The sequence below is a fragment of the Myotis brandtii genome, unplaced genomic scaffold (assembly GCF_000412655.1).
Source record: "Myotis brandtii unplaced genomic scaffold, ASM41265v1 scaffold131, whole genome shotgun sequence".
Classification (NCBI taxonomy): domain Eukaryota; kingdom Metazoa; phylum Chordata; class Mammalia; order Chiroptera; family Vespertilionidae; genus Myotis; species Myotis brandtii.
Genome location: NW_005354632.1, coordinates 809,672 through 835,824, shown reverse-complemented (window position 1 = coordinate 835,824; position 26,153 = coordinate 809,672). Strand labels below are relative to the sequence as shown.

Sequence of the window (26,153 nt, the reverse complement as noted above, 5' to 3'; positions counted from 1 at the left end):
AGGCCCGGCCCCGGCCCCTCGGACCGACCCCTCTCGGCGGGCAGTGGAAATGTCCCACATGTCAGCTGTCACCTCCCAGCATTTATTTCCTTCTCTGCCACGTGACTCTGCTGGTGACAGCTTCCTTCCCACCTCAACTTCCCTCTTGGTCACCTCCCTGGTGCTGACAAAATCCGGGGTTAACACAGAGGAAGCAGCTAAAACCTGGGGGCACCGCCTCCCTGAGCAAGTCCCTCACCAACAGCCCACTCCCTGGCTTCTGTCTTCTCCACAGCCTGGATCTCATAGACCAGAGAGTGTCAGCCAGGATCAGGCCAGATCAGCCCAGCCCAGAACAGAGTTCCCAAAATACCTGTGCTCCACCCCCAGCCTTCCTGACACTCCTGCTGTGGGAAATAACCTGGTGCTTTCCCCCTACCCAAACCTGGAAGTGGGCACTGGGGGTTTGTGAGGGACAGAGGCAGCCCTTCTCCCCCGAGTCCTGGCCAGCACAGGACTCCAGAGAGCAGCACCTGCCGGGCATGGCGCCCTCGGCCCCAGCTCCCCGCCACCCACAGCCTGATCCATCCGCTCCGGACAACCAGACAGCACCTCCAGCGCCCGCAGGCGGAGGTGCACCTGCAAACCTTTCCTCCCAGGGAGAGGGGTTCTGCTGCCTTTTGAACTTGGTGGACGTTGGGATGTTTCCAGGCCTTGACAGCACTCCCCGAACTGCCCAAAGGAACTGTCCCTTCGCCCGCCCGCAGACACCTGACACCAACATGGCTGTGCTCAGCTGGTTCTCTCTGCCTTTAGGTCTTCCTGACACTGTCCTCAGGAGATGCGACAATTCTGCATTTGCTGCCCCCCCAGCTCTCGCCCTAATTCCCACCCCTCCGTCACACACGTGACTCTTTAATAACGGAGCCTCGGGAACTCCCCCTCCAGCCACGATGGGCTCTTTGCATTTAAAAATAATTATCAAATAAGCAGCAAACACATGGAGTGCGAAGTGTGAGAGTAAACAGAAGCATACGGAGAAAAGGGAAGCTCTCACACCCAGCCCGGAGCGAGCCAGTTCCTCCCCGGGATGTCCCCCTAAATGTCAGGTTTGCCTCCTGGACCCGACCCCAGGGCAGCGTGTGCACCCAGAGCTCTCCTGCTCAGGAAGCTCCCGGCCCATGTCAGTCATTTAGCCTCCGACTTCCAAAGATCTCCCTGCAAATACGGACTCTCTTGCCGCTCCTTCAGCTTGGTGCGGAGCGGGCCGTGCCCTTTATCAGACACCCAGTTCCGTTCCCCCCGCATCTCTGCCTCCATATTCACGTCTGCGTGACTCCTGATCCAGGCCCTCTCTGCTTGGCCGGGTTATTCCATTTATTCCCTCACCCTCACCCGCGGCCCCATTCCCAGCACTTGTCTATTAACCCTTTGCTAGTAGAAGGATCTTTCTAACTCGAAGCTCTGCTCAAGCATCCTCAGTGCTTCCCTTGAAGAAAAGACCCAGACCTCTTGGCAACTCTCAATGCCTTGGTCTGGCCCAACCTGCCGGTCCACTTGCCACTTCCTGTCCTGCCCGCTACAGCCTGGGCCTCTCTTCCCCTCACCCCGCAAAGCCGGAGCCTCCTTATGGCATTTACTACGGACACCGCCCCTGGTGACCATGCCCGGGTCCTATCCTTTGCTCACACCCAGGCCCAGCCCTGACCCTGGCTCCTGAGGCGAATCCTTGGTCTGATCTTCCTGGGGGGGAGGAGCAGGGACATGTGCTGGCGGAGAGCACAACCCTCGGAGCCCGAGGACCTCGATGTGCGTCTCGGCTCTCGCACTTGCTGCCACAGGACTGAAATCCTGAGTCTCACCTTCAGGGTCTCTGGCACGTGGTACTGACCCCGTGCAAGGCTTGTGGAGAGGGTCCAATGGGAGGAGATATGGAGAGTGGCCAGGGCAGTGCCGGGCACGTGGCTGGTGCTTAACGAACTGTGGTTCGTATCTCTCTCTGCTGCTGTCACTGGGTACTGTCCCAGGCACTGGCAGATACATAGAAGCTGGCTCCCCGAGCGACGGGCACCCGACAGCGAGGCTGTCCTGGTCTAGGCCATGACACACAGTTTCCCCAGAGCACAGTCTACGGGGCACTTACGTGGTTCTTTACGTCCGTCTGGCATAGTTCAGAAAACCTACAAATGAAAACATTTTCATCTCAATTAAAGAACTGGAAACGGAAGCTGAAACCTGAAGGTACTAACTGCCTTGTAGAGACGTGGATGTGGAAAACTCAAAACCAGAGCCCTGTCGGCCGGCATGCCTCACTGTCCCCAACACTTCCATGAAACTGGGGACTGAGTTGGTCCAAAGAGTTGCTCAAAAGTGAGTCATCAGATGACAGAAAAGCAGAAACTGCTGACAAAATGGTATGTCTACTGCAGAGTGGGCACAGGGCCGACAATGAAGGCAAGGCTAGAATGGTGTGGACTAACGCTGCCCAATAGGAGTATAATGTGAGCCACACAAGTATTTAAAAAATGTCTGTAGCCACGTACAGAATAGATAGAAAGAAATCGGTAAAATTACTTCTCGTAGTCTGTCTTACTTATTAGCCCAACATATAAAAATATTCTCATTTCAACACGTAGTCAATAGAAACGTTATGAACGACCCATTTCACATTCCTTCCTCTAATACTGTCTTATAAGCCTAGTGTGCAGTTTATACTCACAGCCCAGGGAGTGCTGGACTCCCACATTTCAAGGGCTGGACAGCCACATGTGGTTCGTGGTTACTGTGTCAGGCAGCCAGGCTTGGGCGTGAAGGTACCGTTCCCACGGGTACACATCCGTTTCCTTCCCACAAGGCACCAGCCTCAGCCTCGAGCCATACTCCTGGTCCAGCAGCCTGGCCCACAGGTGTCTGCCCACTACAGTGAGGTGCTGGAGCTGTTCACCTTCGACTCACTCCCTTTCCCAAAGCTCCATGCCCAGCACCTCACCATTTCCCAACTCGTGGCTTTAGAGCTGAGACGTGTGCCAGATTATTTTTTTAGAACAACTGTTTTTAGGTTACGTGGTGCTACCAATACTGACACTGGAGTAATTTCCTCTCTACTGAATGCCCTTTAGCTTCCTCATTAGCACTCCCCGTGGGAGTCACAAATGAGCCTTACAAATACCCTTTTGGTGAAGGCGGGTATGGAAACGGATGGGCCTTCAAGAACATCTGTTCACATCTGGTCAATGTCCTTTGGGATGTGAGGAAGGGCTGCGTGTTAGGTCACCCGTTGTCCAGGGCATACAGGTTGCTTTCTAGGTTGGCCCTAGATCTCTGGGGGACCAAGGAAGTCTCAGGCAACATAGGTAACACCAGATCTTTATTACCCACTAGAGGCCCGATGCACGAAATTCGTGCACTTGGGGGGGGGGGGGGAGGGTTGTTCCTCAGCCTGGATTGTGAGAGGGCTCAGGCCAGGCCGAGGGACCCCTCTGGTGCATGATTAGGGCCAGGGAGGGACTCGGGAAGTTGGCCAGCCGGGGAGGGACCGCAGGAGGGCTCCAGGGAGTGTCGGGCCCATCTCGCTCAGTTCTGATCAGCCAGACCCCAGGAGCAAGCTAACCTACCAGTTGGAGCATCTGCCCCCTGATGGTCAGTGCACGTCACAGCGAGTGGTTGAACAGCCTTAGCATATCATTAGCATATTACGCTTTGATTGGTTGAATGGCCGACTGGATGACCAGACACTTAGCATATTAGACTTTTATTATATAGGACTCCATGTCACCCAACTCAACAAAAGTTCCTTCCTACCTGAGACCTCCTCCTAGGCCAGTGATGGCGAACCTATGACACGCGTGTCAGAGGTGACACGCAAACTCATTTTTTTGGTTGATTTTTCTTTGTTAAATGGCATTTAAATATATAAAATAAATATCAAAAATATAAATCTTTGTTTTACTATGATTGCAAATATCAAAAAATTTCTATATGTGACATGGCACCAGAGTTAAGTTAGGGTTTTTCAAAACGCTGACACGCTGAGCTCAAAAGGTTCGCCATCACTGCCCTAGGCTGTAAGACATGGGCATTGTGACCACAGCAGCCAAGAGTAAGGGGTCTTTTGCAAAATCTGGCTTGGAGACCGGAAGTGTAACTCTCTGTTGAAGTAGGCCCCGGACGGAAGGAGGCTGTAGACTAGATCCCAGGAATATCTGGCTGTGCCCCTGCCTGGAAACTCGCCGTGGGCCGAGGGCTCATCCCACATTAGAATAATGCAGAATCTTCCGAGGGACCTGGCACACTCGGCAACCAGACAAGTAAAACACAAAAGTTTCTGCTTCTTTCGAAATGCCTACAAATTCAAACTTTGTTTTCATCTCCAAATTCATTTTCCAGCCTTTGAAAAACCAACTCACGTTTGAAAACTTTTATTTTTAAGAGGAGTATACATACCTACTGCAAAGACTATTCCTACGAATGGTACAGCTATGAGTGCATATCTATGCCTTGAATTATCTGTTAAAAAAAAAAAAAAGAAAGAAAGAAAGGAAAGAAAGAAGAGAAATGCAATTAGCTGACCTGGTCAAAATAAAGATACAGTTGATCAAAAAATTTCTACATGTGACACGGCACCAGAGTTAAGTTAGGGTTTTTCAAAATGCTGACACGCCGAGCTCAAAAGGTTCGCCATCACTGCCCTAGGCTGTAAGACATGGGCATTGTGACCACAGCAGCCAAGAGTAAGGGGTCTTTTGCAAAAAGACCCCTTACTTGCAGCTTCCATGCTTGCAATTTACCTTCTTGCTAAACTTTATTTGTTTTCCTCAAATCCATCACAGCACCTTCACGGTCACTGGTGGGCACGTGTGGCCGATGGTGAAAAGCGTGAGTCGCCCGACGCACGTGTCCCCGCCGAGTCTGAGCAAGGCCACACGCTGCCTTCCTGCCCCGCTCTCATTCTATCAGCAAGTGTTCTATTCATGGCCTCTTCAGTGCCAGTTCCCACATTTTTTAATGTTTGTTGGTCTTTGCTGGTGATTTCACGGTCTACAACGGTCTCCCAAGCACAGTGCTGACACGTGGTCCAGCATCCCTAAGCACAAAAAGGCTGCCATGTGCCTCACAAAGAAAACGTGCATGTTGGATAAGCTTCCTTTAGGCCTGAGTTCGATAGCACAATTGGCCGTGAGTTCCATGTTAATGAATCAACCATATGTATTAAACAAGTTGTCGTTAAAAATAAAACAAGGGTATTTGTGTATTGATATTTTGCCCAAAATGTTGTGACCAGAGGCCGGCAGGCGCCTCCCATTTCCTGGTATGACAATGAATTTGGCCACAGCAACGGAATTTGAAGGCCTACATTTTAATCCCGTCTCCTTTACTTAAGTGACGCTGGCACAGTCACCCCACCTGTTGATCCAGTCTCCTCACTCTTAAAGAGTAAATAACACCTGTCCAGCCGGTCTACAATGGTGGTGGCGAGGAAACAGCTTTTGGAAGGGTTTGCTAACGAGTGGCAGGCTAGTCGATGTGAGTCACTATGATTCACTTGCTAAAGCATTAGAAAGTCTACACAAGAAATTAACACTTGAACAAGTAAGATCCAATATTTCAATGTTACATCTTCATGGATTTGTATCTGTTATGGTGCATGCAACTCCAGAAAAGTATTTAAAATCATCAGGGGGGGGGGGGGGGGGGGGGAGAGGAAGGGAGGAGGGAGAGAGACCCTGGGTTTTTATTGTTGAAAAGAATCATTTACATCAGTGGTTCTCAACCTTCTGGCCCTTTAAATACAGTTCCTCATGTTGTGGCCCAACCATAAAATTAATTTCGTTGCTACTTCATAACTGTAATGTTGCTACTGTTATGAATTGTAATGTAAATATCTGATATGCAGGATGGTCTTAGGCGACCCCTGTGAAAGGGTCGTTCGACCGCCAAAGGGGTCACGACCCACAGGTTGAGAACCGCTGATTTAGACCATTAAGCTCAGGCCCAGATTTTCAGAGAAGAAAACATTTGGATACTGGAGACCAAAAACAGGTCCCAGACATATATGTATCTCATGTCAACACTACTCTGGGATTTAAAAGGCCAAAGAACTATCTGGCAATGTCTCCCAAACTTTCAAAATCTACAATGTAATGTGATCCATCAATGGGGGAGGGGAGATTTTTAAGAAGATGAATCACAACTATTTAATAAAAAAGGGTTTGTTTTCAAAATCACAACTCGTATTTCACATCGGTGAGAGGGATGTTATGGTGACGACCTTTCTCTTCAAGGTGTCTACGAGGTGTAACATTCAATCCCAACGGCAAGTGTTCAATGAAAACCAGGCAAGGACCGAATGCTTGCAAACCTCCTGCAACGTTCACATAATTCTACAGAGGAGCTTGTCCAGGAATTCTGTCCTTCCAGGATGCTGCCTCGAGGAACACGAAGCTTTTCCAGATTTCTACTTGCTGACTCAGGCTGTACCCGGTCAGCCACTTTCTCCTGGTTGGCTATGCGCACGGCACGCTGGTGTGGCTTTCTGCCACTCCCACTGGAAAGCAGCTATCTGCTCGCACATGGATGGTATTATCCAGTCTGCCTTGGGTAGTATGCAACACCCAACAGGTGGAATTCATAAATTTGCTCCAAGCATAACAACTGTCACTAACTTTGCAGTGGGTTTTTAAAATGTTTTTATTGCCCTAACTGGTTTGGCTCAATGGATAGAGCGTCAGCCTGCGGACTCAAGGGTCCCAGGTTCCATTCCGGTCAAGGGCATGTACCTGGGTTGCGGGCACATCCCCAGTAAGGAGCGTGCAGGAGGCAGCTGATCGATGTTTCTCTCTCACCGATGTTTCTAACTCTCTATCCCTCTCCCTTCCTCTCTGTAAAAAATCAATAAAATATATTAAAAAATAAAAATCATCATTCTCCCCTTTAAAAAAAATAAATAAAATGTTTTTATTGAACTCAGAGAGGAAGGGAGAGGGAGAGAGAGAGATAGAAACATCAATGATGAGAGAGAATCATTGATTGGCTGCCTCCTGCCCGCCCCCTACTGGGGATCAAGCCCCGGGCATGTGCTCTTGACTGGAATAGAACCCGGGACCCTTCAGTCTGCAGGCTGACGCTCTATCCACTGAGCCAAACCAGTTAGGGCTGCAGTGGGTTTTTAAATCTTCTTGGCAGTTGTGTGGCTTGTGCAAATGTTGCCTCTATGAGTGACACCTCCGTGGGTTTGGTCTTTTCTCTGTCTTTAGGGACCACATCCATCAGCTGCAAATTGGAACCTATTTTGTACTTTTCCTGCAAATGTTTGTTTTACCCGAGAAGTCACACTGCTTTGTCTGAAAATGAAACCCTAACTTTAATGGCTTCATGTCATTATTTGAAGTTTCAAAAGGTACGATACACTGGAGACGTAAGGAGAATGGCTCACTCATCAAATAAAATTCAAGGTTTTTATATTCATTATGTTTACTAATTGTCCTTTCCTGTTTCAGTGGCTTGTTAAAAAAAAAAAAAAATTAATTCACAGAATCACCCTATCTCAGCCCAAAGAAACGCATATTCTCTATTTATCCTGGAAATCCTGTTCACGATATATAATTATGACGTTATTCTGAATTATAATTAATACTATAATTCATCTGTTCTCTTATGTTTTAATGAACCACTTTCAAATCACTGATCCTTTTGTTTGTAAACTGAAGATACAATGTAAAAATTAGATAATAAATATGGCCACTTACAAATGTACTTAAGACTTAACATAAAAAAGACCATCAGTGAGACAGCTTGGCATGAGATTGACTGGGTGTTAGACCAACGATTTTCAACCTTTTTCATCTCATGTGATGTGAAGCCCACAAACCACAACTGTCCCATTTTTTTATTTGACAATCTAAGGAAATGAGGTCAGTGCCCCTAAGTGGTCAGGTACTGCATGTTTTAAAAATCACTGCGGCCCACCGGTTGAAAATCGCTAAACTAGACAAACGTATCAGACGCAGAGTCTTGTAGCACATGTGAGAACATAAAGGTAATGAAGAATGTTACGAAGCAGCCTGGTGGGTGTGGCTCAGTGGTTGAGTGTCGGCCCAGGAACCAAGAGGTCACCAGTTCAATTCCTGGTCAGGGCACGTGCCCGGGTTGTGGGGTCAATCCCCAGTGGGGGTGTGCAGGAGGCAGCCGATCAATGATTCTCTCTCATCGAGGTTTCTCTCTCTCTTCTTCTCCCCCTTCCTCTCTCTCTAAAAAGCAATAAAAACATATTTAAAAAAAAGAAAAAAGAAAAAGAAACAGAATTATAAATAGTTAAGAGCAAGGGCTCTGGACCCCAGATGACCTGATTCCCAAATCCAGGCTTTTCTACTTATTAGCTGTTGGCCTGGGGCAGGCAACTTAAACCCCCTGTGTCTTGGTTTCTGCCCATAAAAAGGAATAATTACTAGAGCACCCAACTCATTGGGTCGTGTGCGAATTCATTAACACTCGTGTTAGAGTGGTGTTTGACAGAGGAAGTGCTAAAAATGTTCGCTTATATCTCTAATGGGTGTCCATGAACATTGTAGCTCACTTTACATTGTGAATTTGTGAAATGTACGTTAGCCACTGTCCCTGTAGTTTGAAACCCACAAACCACCACTGGTCCGTGAACACCGTTACTATGTAGCATCTCTGCCATGGGACGTGCAGCTGTGTACTCACCACCTGGGACGCAGGTTGACAAAACCATTGAGGACGTCCTGTTGGATTCTGGATTTTTAACAAAACAACGTACTTCCCGTGAGAGATCGTCCTCCTTCGTAAAATTTAGCACAGGGGCCTCGAGCTCCCAGCTTCCCTCACACTGTGGGAAAGGGCAATGCCATTCGCAGAGTAACAGCTCCCGATGCCGGCGGTAACTTTGAGGCACCTCGCAACGGACGAAGATGATCTCATTAATCAGTGTACAATTTAGTGTCGGAGACGGAAGAGGGTCTAGGAAAAAAGGTAACGTTTAGTCCAAGAATAATAATATGCAGACTCATCATCTGTGAACTTACGAAAACCTCCCAACTTCCTTGTGAGTTTAAGAGATGGGCAGGCCACTTCCCTGGGCACCAATAGGAGAGCATTCTTCCCCCCCCCTCCCCCCACCGGAGTCCGATCTGCCTGCTCCCATTCAGGACACCTGGGGGCCCCTGCCCCCTCATCCTCGACTCTGAAAGCCCCAGGATCGCAAACAGGATGGTGGCAAACTCATTCAGCGGCAGATCCTCACCTGAACGACATGAGGATTTCTAGTTTTTATTTTTCTCACTTATTACAAGTATTCGTTACCACGTTTACTAAAAACAGTCACGTGCTTGAGTGTGGGGTGCTCCCCATAACTACGTGGGGTGTTTTTTTGTGCTTTTTTTTTTGTAGAGAATTGCATTTTAAAAAGTATTTTTTTTATTGATTTCAGAGAGGAAGGGAGAGGGAGAGATAGAAACATCAGCGATGAGAGAATCATTGATCGGCTGCCTCCTGCACGCCCCCTACTGAGGATCGAGCCCGAAACCTGGGCATGTGCCCTTGACCGGAATCGAACCCGGGACCCTTCTGTCTGCAGGCCGACGCTCTATCCCCTGAGCCAAGCCAGCTAGGGCAGTGGGGTGCTTTTTAATCTACAGAGAGGAAATAGTTTATACTACCTTTCGAAATCTGAAATGTTTCAAAGTGACTCAAAGGGTTTTGTGAAAGGTACCGTGGGCTGGCCCTGCTGACAGGTAGAATAAGGCGTGGCACCTGTTGGAGAACGGCCAGCCCCGAGGCCTCCCTCTCAGATTTCCCCCCCGGGAAGTGCCGCCAACCGGCTAAGGCAGCCTGGGCCTGCACACCGCAGGCGAAGACACTCACAGGTCCCACTGCACCATCTCACCCTCTCACATCGTAATGCTCATTTGTGTCTCACGCGTCCTGTATTTCATTCATATGCCTTCCTGCATCTCTACTCCCACCCCCTAACTAATTATAAGAGTTTTGAGAAAACATGTAAATATATAGGAAATATACACAAAAAAAGTCCTGGTAGCATTTGGATAATAAAATTTCAATACAGCCCTAACCGCTTTGTCTTAGTGGATAGAGCGTCGGCCTGCAGACTGAAGGGTCCCAGGTTCGATTCCGGTCAAGGGCATGTACCTTGGTTACGGGCACATCCCCAGTCGGGGGCATGCAGGAGGCAGCTGATCGATGTTTCTCTCTCATCGATGTTTCTAACTCTCTATCCCTCTCCCTTCCTCTCTGTAAAAAATCAATAAAATATATTTTTAAAAAAATTTCAATACATTATAAACATGTACTAAAAAGTGAATTATAGCAAAGTTGCATCAAGGCTGGCCAGGTGAAGCTCCCGTGAGGGCGTGGGACACTGGCAGGGGTCACTGGCCAGGAGCTGGGAGGTGTGACCATTAGCCCCGGCAGGCTGTGCGGCCTTGGATCACAGCTCCTGTAGGAGCTGCAAGACTTTAGAGAAATCCAGACCAGGCTCCTGTCCTATAAAAGGAGAAACCCATTGCTAAGTCTGTCTCGTTTTCCTCTGTAAGAGAGAACAGAACACGGTCACGGTCAAGGCCAGGTGGGATAGGAAAATGCTGTGAGGGGAGACCCGTGGAAGAACTAGTATCACGTCCTATGCTGTCAGAGCCCACTTAGCGACACAGAAGCTCTTTCAGGCGCTCTCGTTGCTCCACCATTGTCACATCCCGGGCCTGGGAGAGCCGAGCCACCTGCTCACCAACAGGTATGCAGACCTTTCTGTGACATCTGGGTGAACTTCTGCACTCAGATCTTCCCATCGATAACCTTTCCTAGTCTCTCGCTGCCCGGGGCCTTACCACGGCGACTTCTAACAGATTAGTCAACCTGCACCTTAAACAGATTCAACAGGCCAGGAATGTGCCTCCTTCATCCCCTACAATAACTGAGTTAGTCGCTGTGTAATTAATTAATTCAGCCCACCACCCTGTCAGAGAGGAGGATTTCCTATACAGACCAGCTGGCATCTGTATATTTCCATTAACTTCAGTAAAAAATTACACACCAGTCTGGACCGTTTCAGGGAAGGGCAGTCACTTCGACTTACATGGACGTTCCAATGCACTGAAGGCTGTGAAGGGGCTGAGAAAGAGCTAATGGACACGATTAGCGGAGATTCGCAGGGGGCTTTGTGGGAGAAGGGAAAGCAGATAGCAACTCCTACGCAGAAGCAAGAGGTGCCAGGAAACCCCCTTCTACCCGTAAAACTCCCTTTCTGAAAGTCTTCCGTTAGGTCTGGTGTCTCCGGAAGAGTAAATACCAACGCACTTAAATAGAACTAAACATACCCTCCCCCAGAAGTCTGACTTCCCCATTTTTAAGACGAGGACGATGAATTATTTTGTCAACCGGTGTAAAGCCATGAGTCATCCTATATCTTTTTATGACAAGTTCTAAATACGGTTGAGTCTTCCTTGGCTTATCTTCGGATCCTCTCCTTTTCCAACATCTCCTACGGACACCTCTGTCTACCTGAGCGACCACAGTGGCTTCTACCCCGGCACCTCTTCTCCCCGATCCACCGTAAATACCTACCACCCGGTTCATCTTCCAAAACTAGATTTCACCGAGTCTATTGTGGGAGACAGAGGCTCCTCACAGCCACAGGCTACAGCCCAGGTTCCCCAAGCAGGACCTGAAGTCCCCCAGTCGATACGCGTTTATCACTGATGGAAACGCGCCTCCCTGTGTTTGGCGCCTCTGCAGGCCTTCGCCAGGCTTCCTCAGGCTATCAGTCAGCACAGCCGAGGACCTGAGCTAAAAGTAGAAGGGGCAGGACATCTGCTACTGAGAGATGAAGGGATCAGAATGACTGGAAATGACAAGTTCTAGGTTACACCATGGCAAGCGAGGACAGCAAGGCCTGAGAAACTGGGACATTTAAAAGAACCTTTATTTCAATATCACAATCCCCGAGAACTATGACCCTGGCAGGAACATCAGAAACAGTGAAAATGAACCAGGCACTAAAACGATCCAGAAAAATTGGGGGTGATGTTCACGGCAGCATTATGTATAGTAGCCGAGACACAGAAACAACCTACGTGTCCAGCATGAATAGATATAAAAGCTGTGGTATAAGTACATACAACAGAATATTAGTCAGCCATAAAAATACATTTTTACTGATTTCAGAGAGGAAGGGAGAGGGAGAGAGAGGTAGAAACATCAATGATGAAAGAGAATCATCGATCGGCTGCCTCCTGCACGCCCCACACTGGTGATCGAGCCCACAATGTGGACATGTGCCCTGACCACGGATTGAACTGTGACCGCCCTGGTCAACACTCAACCACTGAGCCATGCCAGCCAGGTGAAATTTGCCATTTTAAACAGACCAAGTTATGAAATACTCACCGAGGACAGTAAGATTAAATTTAGAGCTATCTGTAAGATCCGCGGACTTCATTTCATATTCATGTTCATCCGATGATGTTAAATTGAAGATGGTGAGGTCACCTGACTTAAGGTCTAAATGAACCCTCCCTCCCAAAAGGGAGTAAGTTTTGACCTCAAGGTTTGTATTCCATTCTGTAACCTTATCCTTTCCTTTTTTCCATATGATCTCTGTAAAGTTTACAGTGCTTGATGGCGACAAAGTGATATTCCCACCTATAATTCCAAAACGCCGTAAGCTCTGGCAGCTGATGAAACCTATGAGAGAGAGAAAAAAAAAGGTTAGGAAAAAAATACGACTGTTGAAAACAGAAAACCATCTTCCAAGACGCTCTATGGAGAAAGGAGTTGAATTTCGTGGTAAAAATTATTCATCAGCTACTTTGTGTGCTAAGCTGATAAACCGCCGACAGAAAGTATAGGAAGTAGATGCCTGACCAGGTAGAAACCACTCTTTTTCTTTTTTTAATCCTCCCCTGAGGATATTTTTCCATTGATTTTTAGAGAGAGAAGAAGGGAGGGGTGACAGTGAGAGAAACATCGATGTGAGAGAGACACATGGATTGGCTGCCTCCCGCACACGCCCCAACCAGGGCTGGGGATTGAGCCTGCAACCGAGGCACGTGCCCTTGACCGGAATTGAACCCTGGACCCTTCAGTCCGTGGGCTGATGCTCTATCTACTGAGCCAAACCAGCTAGGGCTAGAATCCACTCTTTAACTGGAGCCCACAAAAACCCAGGAAGTGGAGTTAGCATTGGTGGAGCACCCCTTACATGCCAGGCACGTGGGCAATGCTGGGAATATGGCAGCAAACAAGGCCTCACTCCAGGGCCTCGAGGAGTCTCACTTCGTGGAGAGGACACAGAGGAGACGAGGACAGCCACCTGGGCGGGGCCTTCCCCAGGAAGCCATGCTGAGGAGGAGGGGAGTCTGCCAGCTGAGGGCTGGCTAAGGAGGGAGGAGAGTGGGTGGAAGATAGAGGAAGCAGCGCTCCAAGGCCTATCCCGAATCAAGGAGTGTGGTCTGTTTGAGGAAATAAAAGCAGTTCCCAATGTCTGGAACAAAGAGAGCCAGGGGGTGGGGAGCAGGAAGGAGGCTGCGGAGGCGGGCCCGCTCCGAGTGTGTGAGCAGGGGCTGGAGGGGTCAGGGAAGGATGCTACGGGGACGTATCCTGATGGCAAAGGAGAGCTACAGAAAGGGTGTAAACAAAAGATGAGCAGGACGCAATGTAAGTTTCCGCCGGCTGACCGTCTGCAGAGCGGGCAGCGGTTGGGTGGCAGCAGAGAAAGCAGGACAGAGGCGGCGCAAGGAGTGGCGGACGGACAGACCAGGTCGGGACGCCCCTGCGAGCGGATGGACTGGAGAGGTTATCACAGGAGTTGGTGACTGGATGTGGGGACGAGGGGTAGGGAGGCCATACTGGTGGCTGTTGGGCAGCCCGCTTTCTTGGCTGACAGGGGAGCTATTGAGATCAAACCCAATGACAGGAAGCAGGCCAGAGGGGCGGTGAGGATTACGGGACCAGGTGTGCTGGAGCTGATTCAAACCTGTCACAAGCCCGTGGTTAACCTCTCTGATGGAAGGATTTCAATGAGGGCCCCCCCACCACACCCCAACCCAGTCATTAAACATTTATCACCACCACTAAGACCGGGGTATTCCTGATGCCCCCCAAATGCGTTTAGATGCATCTTGCTCCAGGCTTAACTTTCTTGTTAAAGAGAGAAGAACGGCTGTTAAGGGAAAAGACATTAAACTGAAATTTGAAGTTTTTGCCTAGCAGCAACCAGGTTAACTGCAAGAGCGCAGGAAAAATCAAGACATTCAATAACCAACTGTAGGCAACTGTGCCCAGTAATTTCAAGTGAGAAGCAAATATCCCTACCTGTCTATTTGCAAAGATATTTAGAACCATCCCCCTTAATTCAGGGAGACTGCCCTCAAAAAGACAGCAAGCAGCACCCCCCGGCTGCTTTGCTGATTACGCACTATCTCCCGGATTCAACCACAGTACGTGGGACGGCAGATGAAAGCAGCCGGATCCCAAGCGGAGAGTCTGCCCACACACTTAGTGGGGCCTGAAATGCCTTTGAATGAATGAATGAATGAATGAATGAGCGTGTAGGGTGGAGGTGGGAGAGAAGCGATGTTCCCTGAACTGTGAAATAGGAAAAAGAAACAAGCCAGGAACGGTGTGGAGAGAAGCGAGGAGGGAGGGAAGGGAGACTTCTGTTCAGAAAGAATCGCAGTAATTCTGAGCTGGAAGCAACTCTAAAGTGTATTCAAATTACTTCCATTTCTCAGGCGACGGGACAGAGCACCAAGGAAAGGGAAACGGCGCGTAACTGAAGGCCTCCGCTCTCCCAGGTGTGTTCACGTCCTCCCGAGTCCCTCTCGAACCCTCTGCACGCCCAGGTGCAGTGGGGATGCTACGTCCATTTTACAGATGGGCAAATAGGCCCCAGGGGCACACCAACTGCTCCGTGTCTCAGCAAGTTTAGGGCAGCAGAGGGACAGGACACAGGTTTTCTGATTCCTTGCTCAGCTCCCCTTTCACCACAGCCTGGTCCATCATTCATTCATTCATTCATTCATTCATTCTGAAATACTCACTGGGCATCTATTTTGTGTGGGAGAACCAGACAAGCAGGGTCCCTGCCCTCTTGGAGTTTATGTTCTGTTAGAGACACCAGACTTCATACAAATAATTAGACAAACATCCAATTGCAGCTGTGAGAGGGGCCAAGATCTGGAAACAGCCCAAGTGCCCATCAGATGAGTGGATTAAAAAGCTGTGGTACGTTTACACAATGGAGTACTACTCGGGACAGCATGGATGGACCCGGAGAGGGTTATGCTAAGTGAAATAACCCAGTCAGAGAAAGACAAGTACCATATGATGTCACTCATATGTGGAATCTAATGAACAAAAGAAACTAATAAACAAAATAGAAACAGACCCATGGATAGAGAGCAGACTGACAGCTGTCAGGGGTTGGGGGCTGGGTGATAAAGGCGAAGGGATTAAGCAAAGAAAAAACCACCATAGATGCAGACACAGTATGGTGATTGCCACAGGGAATGGGGGGTGGGGGGAGGCAGGCGAGGGTAAAGGGGGGATAAATGACAATGAAAGGGGACTTGATGTGGGGTGGTGAACACGCACCACAATATACAGATGATGTGTTATAGAACTGTACACCTGAAACCTATATACTTTTATTAACCAATGTCACCCCAATAAATTTTTTTAAGGTAAATAAAAATGTGAAATGTGAAAAAGTGAGGGAGGGGAAAGGGGACAAGAGAGACTTAAGTGCAGGAAGGAAGAAAAGCCAGAGCAAATCCATCCATCCATCCGTCCATCCATTGATCCGTCCGTCCGTCCATCCATCCATCCGTCCGTCCGTCCATTCATCCATCCATCCATCCATCCATCCATCCATCCATCCATCCATTCATGCAAGGAGCAATCAAAGAAGTCATAGGGAAACTCAATAAACAGTTAAGCAAATTAACTAAACTGATTTAGAATACAACTTAAATGCAGTCCAAGAGGCAGCAAAACTGGGGTCACCTCAAACCCTGAGTGCCATGGGGCCTGGCTGAAGAACCATGACGCGGCAAGGACAGGCACAGACCTTTCACTGGAGTGGAAGAGTAGGTGGCCTGGGACCACTCAAGACATAGTCGAAACAGCCCCCTTCCTTTCCCCTGCCTGCCTCGGGCACCAGAGCCAGACAGAGGGTCTGCTGGCTCCCCACTCCCCATCCTATCCCACCAGCCTACCCCCCGCTGTTCCTTCTGAGATGTTCCCTTTGTCTACTGCTTCCCCTTCAAGGCCAAGGGGGCGGCCCCCGCTAAGGTTGTAAACCTGTACCCTGTACCCACGCAGGGACGCCAGCCCCAATGCAAGTCCAAGCCTGTCTGAGGCCTGGGAGAGGTGGCCTGTCACTGGTGCCGTTTCTCAGAGATGTGCCCACCACTCTTCGGGACTTAGGGAAAGGGCTTTCCTTAGAAATGCCTTTTTAAAGACTTCTTTCTCTCTCTAAAGCACCCGTCCGGGTCAGGTGGCCTACAGACAGCAGCAGTTAAGGTAAAAATTTATTTGAGGCAAAACAATAAAATCCCCTAATAGTTTCAGTACCCGAATGCATGCAGCGTGGCATTTCCCCGTGTGTATGACACTACGACAGGGACTGGCTGAGGCCTCCGCCCAGCCTGAAGATGGCAGGGACCGGGGGCAGCCCTGGTTGCTTTGACACAACCTTGACCCTCTCACTTCTCTGAAACCATGTCTCGCTTTCAGCTCCTTGGAGGACCTGCTCACAGTCCGGGCAACGAAGTCTCTGTTCAGACATTTACATACAGGGGGGGTGGGGGGCCATCCGCCCAGAATGACTGAGGGGGTGCTGATACAAGTCATGTTTCATTAAGTTCATGAATATCCTCAGCTTAGTCAGACGCATGTTCCAGTCTTGGGGTGGAAACAGGCTCAGCAAGTATGGAGATGATAAAAGAGACCAAAGAGGGTTGCGGCGGGGGCGGGGGGGTGTAAGAGATCAACCGAAGGACTTGTATGCATGCATATAAGCATAACCAATGGACACAAGACACTGGAGGGGTAGGGGAGGCCGGGGAAGGTCAAGGGGAAAAAAAAAAAAAGGAGACATATGTAATACTCTTTGTAATACTTTAAGCAATAAAACAAAATTTTAAAAAAAGAAAAAAATGTTATATACAAATGAAATCATATCTTAAAAAAAAATAAAGGACACGGTGTTTTACGCAAGGGAGTTTGCTGCAGCTCAATTCTTTTTTTTTTCTTCTCCTTGCAGCTCAATTCTTTAACTTAGTTCTTAGTAAACCCAATCAAATGAGCTCTAGGCCAGCTCCACCTCGACAACATTTAACAAGGCAGCAGCACAAACACTCAGTACGTTTGGGCTGACTGTGTGCCAAGCATCTTCTAAAAAGCTAAATCTAGCCTGGCCGGTGTTGCTTGCTGGTTAGAGCACTATCCTGCGCACCAAAGGGTCATGGGTTCGATTCCCGGTCAAGGGCACGTACCTGGGTTGCAGGTTCCATCCTAGGCCGGTGAGGGCGTGAGCAGGAGGCAACCAATCAGTGTGTCTCTCTCACATCATTCGATGTTTGTCTCTCTCTCTTCTCTCTCTCCCTCCCACTCTCTAAAAATCAATGGAAAATATACCCTCCAGTGAGGATTAACCCTCAAAAAAGCTAGATCTGGCCGGTTTGGCTCAGTGGATAGAGGGTCGGCCTGCGGACTGAAGGGTCCCAGGTTCGGTTCCGGTCAAGGGCATGTACCTTGGTTGCGGCCCAGTAGGTACATGCTTCCTCCCCTCCCCTCCAAGCTGCTGCCTCTCCTCCCTGTACAGTCCATGTCAGTAGCCACTAACCACATGTGGCCTGTGAGCACATCACATGTGGTCGGTCGGTCAGTCCAAAATGAGACGTAGTGTGTGCTACGTGTAAAATACTAACCAGACGCTGAAGATTTGGTATGAAAAGGGGAATGTAAAAATCTCTTATTTAACCAGGCCAGTGTGGCTTAGTGGTTGAGTGTCAACCTATGAACCAGGAGGTCACGGTTCGATTCCCAATCAGGGTACATGCCAGGGTTGCAGGCTCGATACCTAGTGCAGGGCTTGCAGGAGGCAGCCAATCAATGATTCTCTCTCATCACTGATATTTCTGCTCGCTCTCTCTCCCTCTTCCTTCTTCTCTGAAATCAATTTAAAAAATATTTTAAAAAATCTCGTTTATATCAACAACATGTTGAAACAAAAATATTGTGCCTGTATCAGGTTAAATAAAATATATCACTAAAGTGGGGTTCACCGGTTCGCGTTCTATTCCTCTCTGACAGCACTACTTACTAGTAGCCTGTGCTTTCAAGGTAACCACATGCTATTATGCTCAAAAGCCACATTCACCTTGACAGTTCTCAGAATATATTGAGGCCTACAGCCTGCTTCGGGGGAAAAGGTTCTTACTACAGCAATGTAAGGCGCTGTCAGTCTTCCTACATCCATTCTCCAAAGTCTGATTCACGGTATTCTCACAGACTATTGATCATTTCATTACAAAAGGGAAACTCCATCACAACTAATTTATGACATCATCTTATTCATCTGACTCTCTTATAATCTGCTGAACGTGTATATTAACCTTGATTCCCCGCCCCAGGTTTTAACTGGTCTATGGGGGAATGGGGGAAATGTTCAGGAAACTACCAGTGAGCCCTGGCTGGTGTTGCTCAGTGGGTTGGGCATCAGCCTGGGCACCAAAAGGTCGCCGGTTCAATTCCGGGTCAGGGGACATGCCCAGGTTTTGGGTTCAATCCCTGATCAGGGTACATATAGGAGGCAGCTAGTCCATGTTTCTCTCACATTGATGGCTCTCTGTCTCTCCCTCTCCCCCTCCTCTCTTTTTAAAAAAATATCGATTAAAAAAAAACAAAAACATATGAAGTATACAATTCAATGTTTAGAAAGAAAAGAAGGAAGGAACTACCAGTGAGCCAGATGGAGGTTGAGGCCCTAGTCTCACAGACATTTGGGGAGTGTTATGGAAAGGGATGAAGGTCACTAGGAACCAGAAGGGGTTCATTTCTGGGGAACAAGCTATCGAAATAAGCTGGCTTCCTCAGATGGAGACCCGGCCGATAGGACAGATCAAGGTCACAAACGGAGACCTAGGATCAGCAGCTCCCAACGGGGCAGAGAGCTCACAGGGTTCTGGGCAGGGGTTTCCTTCACTTCCACTGGTTCCCAGGGAGCCTCCCTCACAGGCCTCCAGGCTCCGCAGCAGCAGCGAAGGCGAGGGTCCGGCCTATCAAGTAACTGACAGGCATTTTCCTCGGAGACCGAAAGTCACCCCCAAAGAGGAACTGCTAGAATGGTGTCCTGCCCTCTCCTGGGACGGCTGGGGCTCGCTGCCACACCCTCCACTGCCTGAGGACAGGGAACAGGAGGGGCCCTGGCTGGGCATTCAATCCCGAGGGCCTCTCGTATGTGACTGCGGAATCTCAGGGGCTGTGCCGGCAAGGGGAGCTGCACAGAGCTTTCTGCAGGCGAGGAGAGAGGACATGAGAAGAAAGCAAAAGGCAGAGCAGCCGGGCCGTCGGGGCTGATGTGTGCGGCGAACTCTGCTCCACAACAGAGAGACCGCCTTCCCTGCCCCACAAAGCCTGTGCTTCCTGAGACGCTGGCGTGACCGAGGCGACAGCACAGTCCCAGACTGTCTCGTTCTTAGAGTGGCTCTGAGTCTCTTCCACATTTCTAAAAGGTATCTGTCAAGATGAAGCCAAACACAGCAACAAACGCAACGTGCAGAATTTGACAAGATCCTGGTTATTTTTTTAAAAAAAGGCGTTCTTGTGACCAGTGAGGAAATTTGAATAAGGGCAGAAGTCAGATGATATTAGGGGATTACTGTTATTTTCGTAAATATGATGATGGAATTATGCAAAAGTATCTGGGAGTGCAGAGCGAGTATAAATATGGCAAAACGTTAATAAATGAATGTGTGACTAACTAGCCTTCTGAATTCTATGGAGCCAAGGCGTCCCCTCCCGCGACTGCAGGTTATGACGGGCACACAATCTGATGGGCGTGGGAACTGGCTGCCCTACGTCATTTCACCCGCCTTAGCCAAACCGCCCTGGAAGTGTGCACATGGGAGGAAAAGAGACACCCGTGGCTTTGCCAACCTTCCAGCGGCTGCTCATCTGATCTCGGGCTGGAGTGCATGGGCCATGTCGGCAGAGCTGGGTGCTAGCACACTCTGCCACTTGTCCGCTGTGTGAACCTGGACAAGGTACTTAACCGACCCCTGGTTCTCCTCTTTAACGGTCCCAGCCTTAAAAAAAAAAAAAAAAAAAAAAAAAAGGTGGGACAATGAAAACAAAAACAAAGTCTAAACTACTAACCACAGTGCCCGGGAGCTGTGAGATTTACAGCCAGGATAAGACAGGCCTGGTTTCCGGCAGGAGTGCAGCACACTATACCCCTGGACTTGGATTCTCTCCTAAGTGAAAGCACAGACTAGGAATCTTGATGGCAGCAAAGCCGTGAGCCAGTCTCACATAATGATGGGAGGTAATGTCTTAAGATGGAGAAAGGCTTGACAGAGACTGTAACAATCTGTACTGTTAAAATAACAACAGTGAAGCAAGTCTGGTTCCTGCATCCCAGGAACTAGAATCTAGCTGGGGAGATAGCTGGCAAGGAAAACGGCCCATAAGACCTCAACAGCATCAGAACAGGGCAGGCTCTGCTGAGAAGAGCGAATACATCACTTCCTGGTGTTGAGCTTGCTACTTGCCCTGACCACATTTTAAGAGCCCACTGCTGCAACCAGCCCCCAATCCTGCCAGCTTTACCTTCAAACCACACCCCAGTCGCTCCCATTTCGTCCTTCCTTCCTCCGGTCTTGATCCTTATCTGCGTGATCCGCTGCCTCAACCCTCCCTCTCCAAGCTGCTCCTTTGCTCCTGCCCTCTCCAGACTGCTCTCCACCCAGCACCCAGAATGATTCTTCATAACTTCATTCCTGTTCAAAACCCTCCAGAACTTTCCATTTCACTGGGAGTAAAAAAATGTCACTGTCGTTAAAGGGCCCACAGAACTTGATCTCTGAGATCCAGCCCTGACTACTTTTACAACCTCCTTTCCCACTCTTTTCCAACAAAATGATTTCCTTGAGCCCTAGCTGGTTTGGCTCAGTGGATAGAGGGTTGGCCTGCAGACTGAAGAGTCCCAGGTTCGATTCTGGTCAAGGGCACATGCATGGGTTGTGGGCTCGATCCCCAGTGGGGCGTGCAGGAGGCGGCTAATCAATGATTCTCTCTCATCTTTGATGTTTCTAGCTCTCCCTCCCTCTCCCTTCCTCTCTGAAATCAATAAAAACATATTTAAAAAAATAAATAGCCATAACCGGTTTGGTTCAATGGATAGAGTGTTGGCCTGCAGACTGAAAGTTCCCAGGTTTGATTCCGGTCAAGGGCATGTACCTTGGTTGCGGGCACATCCCCAGTAGGAGGTGTGCAGGAGGCAGCTGATCGGTCTTTCTCTCTCATCGATGTTTCTAACTATCTCTCTCCCTTCCTCTCTGTAAAAAATCAATAAAATATATTTAAAAATAAATAAACAAAAATAAATAAATAATAAAAATAAAAAGATCTCCTTGAAGTGCCTTAAATGCTTGAAACCTATTGAAGGGCTTTGCTTCCACACACCCCCCATCAGTCACCTGGCCTGCTCCCTCACTTGCTTAAGTCTACATATCACCCTTTTAAGGAGACCCTCCCTGCACCACACTATATAAAATACTAACCACCAAAGAGTGGCCAAATGCAATGCCACACCTCTACCCCATGAAGCACTACGCAGCTGTACAAAAGGAATGAGGATGGTGTCTCCGGAATGATTTTCCAGACATGGTTACCTGACAAAAACAAGGTATAAAAGAGTACATAGTATGAGTTATCTGCCATTTAGAAAGGGAGTTAGAAATAACCATATGTATCTGTTTATAACAGCAAATAGAAAGAAGAAAGATAAAACAGAAACAAATTATATGCTATGGGGGGGGGCAGTAGGATTTCTCTGAGCATATCTTTACATAGTTGTGACCTGAACCATGTTAATATATTACATATTTAAAAATTAAAGCAAGGGGGAAACCCTTAAAACTGAATAGAAACAGAAATAAATTAATGCAACTATATACAAATCAGTAACATAACCAGACAGAAGAAAAAAAGATTCAAGTAACTTTGAAATCTAGTATTCTGTACATATCCGGTGGGACACGTAGAAAAATAAAAAGTGGCAAAGAGTCCTGGCTAGCATCAGCCCGTGCCCCGAAGGGTCAAGGGTTTGGTTTCCAGTCAAGGGCACATACCTGGCTTGCAGGTTCCATCCGGCCCGATCAGAGTGCATGCGGGAGGCAACCAATCGAGTGTCTCTCTCACATTGATGTTTTTTTCTCTCTTTCCCCCTCTACGTCCCTCCCACTCTCTCTAAAATAAAATCAATGGAAAAATTTCCTTGGGTAAAGATTATAAAAAACAACAACCAACAACAAAAAAAGAAGGGCAAAGAAATCTTGAACTATATTTAATAATTGTCTGTGCTTGGTAGTGGTATTGGTATAGCAATTCTCAAACAATTTTGTGTTTAATATCGATTAGGAAAATATACTGATGCTACTAAGAATAGAGTTCTCACTGTGGAGAAGCAAGAGGCAAAGATGGAAGGGAGGAAGGGGAAGAATAATCTAATTATTGGATTAGCCTTAGCTTTAACATGACAAACCCACCACTTGGTGAAAACTCTATTTCCTGGCTCTGACATCAGGCAGGGCCAGGAAGCCAGGAGTCCGGTGCCTTGAGCGCACCCGGCATTCAGAGCATGATTTCTAAATACCTGCCCCAGCGGAATGGGACAAGGCTGAGGCAGAAAAGGAGTCCAGAATCTCTTTCTGTGCCAGAAAGGAAGTGCTCAAAAACTCATGGAAACCCCTGAAGCTTGAGGGGTTCCCACTTGCAAATCTGAGGTCGCTGAGCATCAAAATGCAAAATGACCGGAATGCCATGTGGCAAACATCCATGAAATGAAAAAGGGAGGTGCAGAAGGTCATCGCTGAAGAATGTCAATCATGTATAAAGAAACACAGGCACTGGGATTTGCCATCCACAAAGAATCGCCGCTGGATGCTGAAACAGTGCGTGAAAAATTGTTGGGGAACAGGATAATCACACAACCTCAAAATGCCACTTAGTAAGTCACGTACTACGTTCAAAGGGGAGAGGGCGCCTCCACCCTGGAGAAGCCTGGTGAACCTCACCTTAACCAAATAACCAACGTTAACATCCCCCATAACGGGGCAACTGGACTGTACCTGCCGCTGACGAGATGCGCTGAGGACACAGCACACCTACAAAAATTCCCAGGCCCCGCCCCCCAACACATAAAAATCCCTGCCTGACAAAGTATCTGATTACGAGGACACAGATGATCCAAACCGAGGGACATTTTATAAAATAACTGCTCCGGACCCTTCAAAAATGGTGATGTCATAAAGAATAAGAAACAAAATGAAAAAGTTAGCAACAGTTCTAGGTTAAAGGGGATGAAAGAGGCATGCCTTCCAAATGCAGGGTGAGTCATCTTTAGTTTCTGGGCTCTCGGACAAAACAGGGAAGCAGTATTTCCTGCAACAGTGGTTCTGTGTCTTACGGAAGACACGGGGTTCTTAGAAGACACACATGGAGCCCTGACCGGTTTGGCTCAGTGGATAGAGCGTCGGCCTGCGGACTGAAGGGTCCCGGGTTCGATTCCGGTCAAGGGCATGTACCTTGGTTGCGGGCACATCCCCAGTAGGGGGTGTGCAAGAGGCAGCTCATTGATGTTTCTCTCTCATCCATGTTTCTAACTCTCTATCCTTCTCCCTTCCTCTCTGTAAAAAAATCAATAAAATATATTTTTTAAAAAAAGAAGACACACATGGAAATATTTAGGAGTAAGGTGTCATAAGAACTGCAACTCTCAAATGGCTCAGCGTAAAAATAAATTTTAGTACATGCGTGTGTGTATAAAGAGAGAGAGAGAGCAGTAAATCAAATGTAACAAAATGTCAGTAACTGGTGATTCCAGGAGAAAAGTGTACACATGTTCACAAGGTACTATTGTGGCAACTATTCTAAAGATGTTAAATGCCCCTAAGGATTAATAACTTAAGAAGAAATGCTGACCACTTCCCCTCCCCTTTCCTCAGCACTACAGATTTGTAAATGTCTACTTTTCCACCACCCCGTGTCTATATATTTACTTTGTTCCTTATTTACTGTCCCCCCACTACAATGTACGCCTCTCAAAGCCAGGGAAGTCTTACTTGCTGCGTCCACATCTCTGGCCCTTGTACAGTGCCTGACACAAAGGTGACACTCAGTTAAGTATTTACTATTGAGTGTTAGCAACTATTCTATGAAGTTGATGCTGTCAATATCCTTTTAATGCCGGGAGCCAATTCCAGCATGCTCAGCAGGGCTGGATCATCTGGAGTGGCATTTCCCCAAACCTGAAAAGGTGCATTAAATTGATTGTTTGCTGCCAGACAGCTCAGGGCATCTTAATCTACATGTTATTGCCTCCTACTGGCCAAACACCTGAACAGCCCCTTCTGACAATGGACTCTGTATAGGAAACCCTGACCCTTTGAAGTGTGTATCTCTGCCTCGCCTCAGGACAATTTGTGTTAATAAAAAGCATGGGGTCCTGAAACGAGGAGAACTTAGTTTCGTTAACTAGGCTCCTCTGACCCCCAATATGCCTTTCAAAATTATATTTTGTCTCTGGACTCTTTAAGTTACACACAGCCCCTTCTCCAGATTGCTGAACCCTTCTAGATGCTGGAACAAGAACCCCGGCATTTTAAGGGCAAAGATACTGACGCACAAAAAAAAAAAAAAAAGATACTGACGCACAGGAAAGGTAGGTAACTCACAGACGTTATGACTCAGGTGAGGGGTGCATTCTGGGACCAGGGAGAGATCAGCTCATCTGGAGGAGTCACTCCAACCATTGAAGTTCTGTCTGTGTCTCCTCCCTCTGCCACAGCCACCGGCCTCTGGAGCCCTCCCAGCTCTTTTCGCCCTGGCCTCCCTGCCTCCAATTCCTCTCCCCCGCAGTCCTTCCTCTTTGCTGTGGCCAGCTTACTCCTCCTAAGTGCATGGTTCTGCGCCTGAAAGGCCCGGACAGAGTTCTCCTTTGTCTGCAGAAGAGAATCTAAACTCCCAAGGGGACTCCCACTCAGGGCTCCCCATGGGGCCTGGAGCCCGAGTGGGCACACTCACTCTGCAGGGACACGGCATGCCCCGGCTCACCTGCACACTCCACTCCACTCCGCGGCCCTGCCTTTCTCACCTGCTCGCCCAATCACGGCACATCCACAAGCCAGCGGTCCCCAGAGGCCAAGTTCAAATGCCATCCCTCCCGCAAAGTCCTTCTTCCACAAAAGATAACTGATTTCTCAATAGGTACTGAACACTTCCCTCCGTACCCCACAGGCACTCGGTAAATGCCGAGTGCGGATGGAGAGGGAAGGCTCGTCTGGTAGGAGTGCAAACCGGCCGCCGCGGGAAGCCCTGGGCATGGGGAAAGGCTGGTGAAGCACATCGCCGCGCTCCAGGGGGTTGGCAGTAAGTGTCACGAGGGGCCCGTGTGCAGTGGGGTCTCCGAGGCTGGCGCGATAACAATGGAGACAAAGATATCGATGCGATGGGGCTGCTGTGACGATTGATTTTAGACGAAGAATAACAGGGTTCAATGAAGGCAGCTCCTGTGAGTCTTTTATGCTTTGAAGGGAGAGGAGAGGCCCTACTTAGGACTCGTTAAGTGAGGCCAACGCTACGGACACTTCTCCCCCCTACCCCCCGCAGGGCCATTCAGAGTCGCCGCCTCGGGAGTTTAGGGCTTCGGAGGCGGCCCGCCAACGCCGGTGGGGCCAAGGCGTCGGGTACCCGAGAGCGAGAAAGTCGGTTCAAGTTCCGGGAGCCTCCCGTCCGTAGGCTCAGAAGAAACTTGCACTGGAGTCAGGGCAACAGCCGCTCCCTTCGGAAGGGGCGCGCCCGGGCGGGCTTAGGAGAAGCTCCGGAGGGGGAAGGAGCAGGGCGCAGCCCGGGCGCGC

General features: G+C 48.6%; 1 protein-coding gene across 2 annotated transcripts in view; it reads right to left on the bottom strand.

Annotated features, from left to right (window-relative positions):
- The window catches only part of CD58 (CD58 molecule), a 27,303-nt gene extending 1,811 nt beyond the window's left edge, over window positions 1–25,492 (bottom strand). Inside the window, exons 1-5 of one of the 2 annotated variants that reach the window (XM_014534529.1) lie at window positions 25,391–25,492; window positions 12,397–12,693; window positions 8,683–8,955; window positions 4,423–4,485; window positions 2,123–2,159 (exon numbers count right to left, since the gene is read on the bottom strand). In XM_014534529.1, coding sequence (XP_014390015.1) covers window positions 2,131–2,159; window positions 4,423–4,485; window positions 8,683–8,955; window positions 12,397–12,693; window positions 25,391–25,454 — 726 coding nt within the window. In that variant the 5' untranslated portion in view covers window positions 25,455–25,492 and the 3' untranslated portion in view covers window positions 2,123–2,130. Of the gene's footprint in view, window positions 1–2,122; window positions 2,160–4,422; window positions 4,486–8,682; window positions 8,956–12,396; window positions 12,694–20,172; window positions 20,310–25,390 lie in introns of those variants that run through there. The other variant, XM_014534530.1, reaches the window with a different exon arrangement.
- Between the last annotated feature and the right edge of the window lie 661 nt (window positions 25,493–26,153).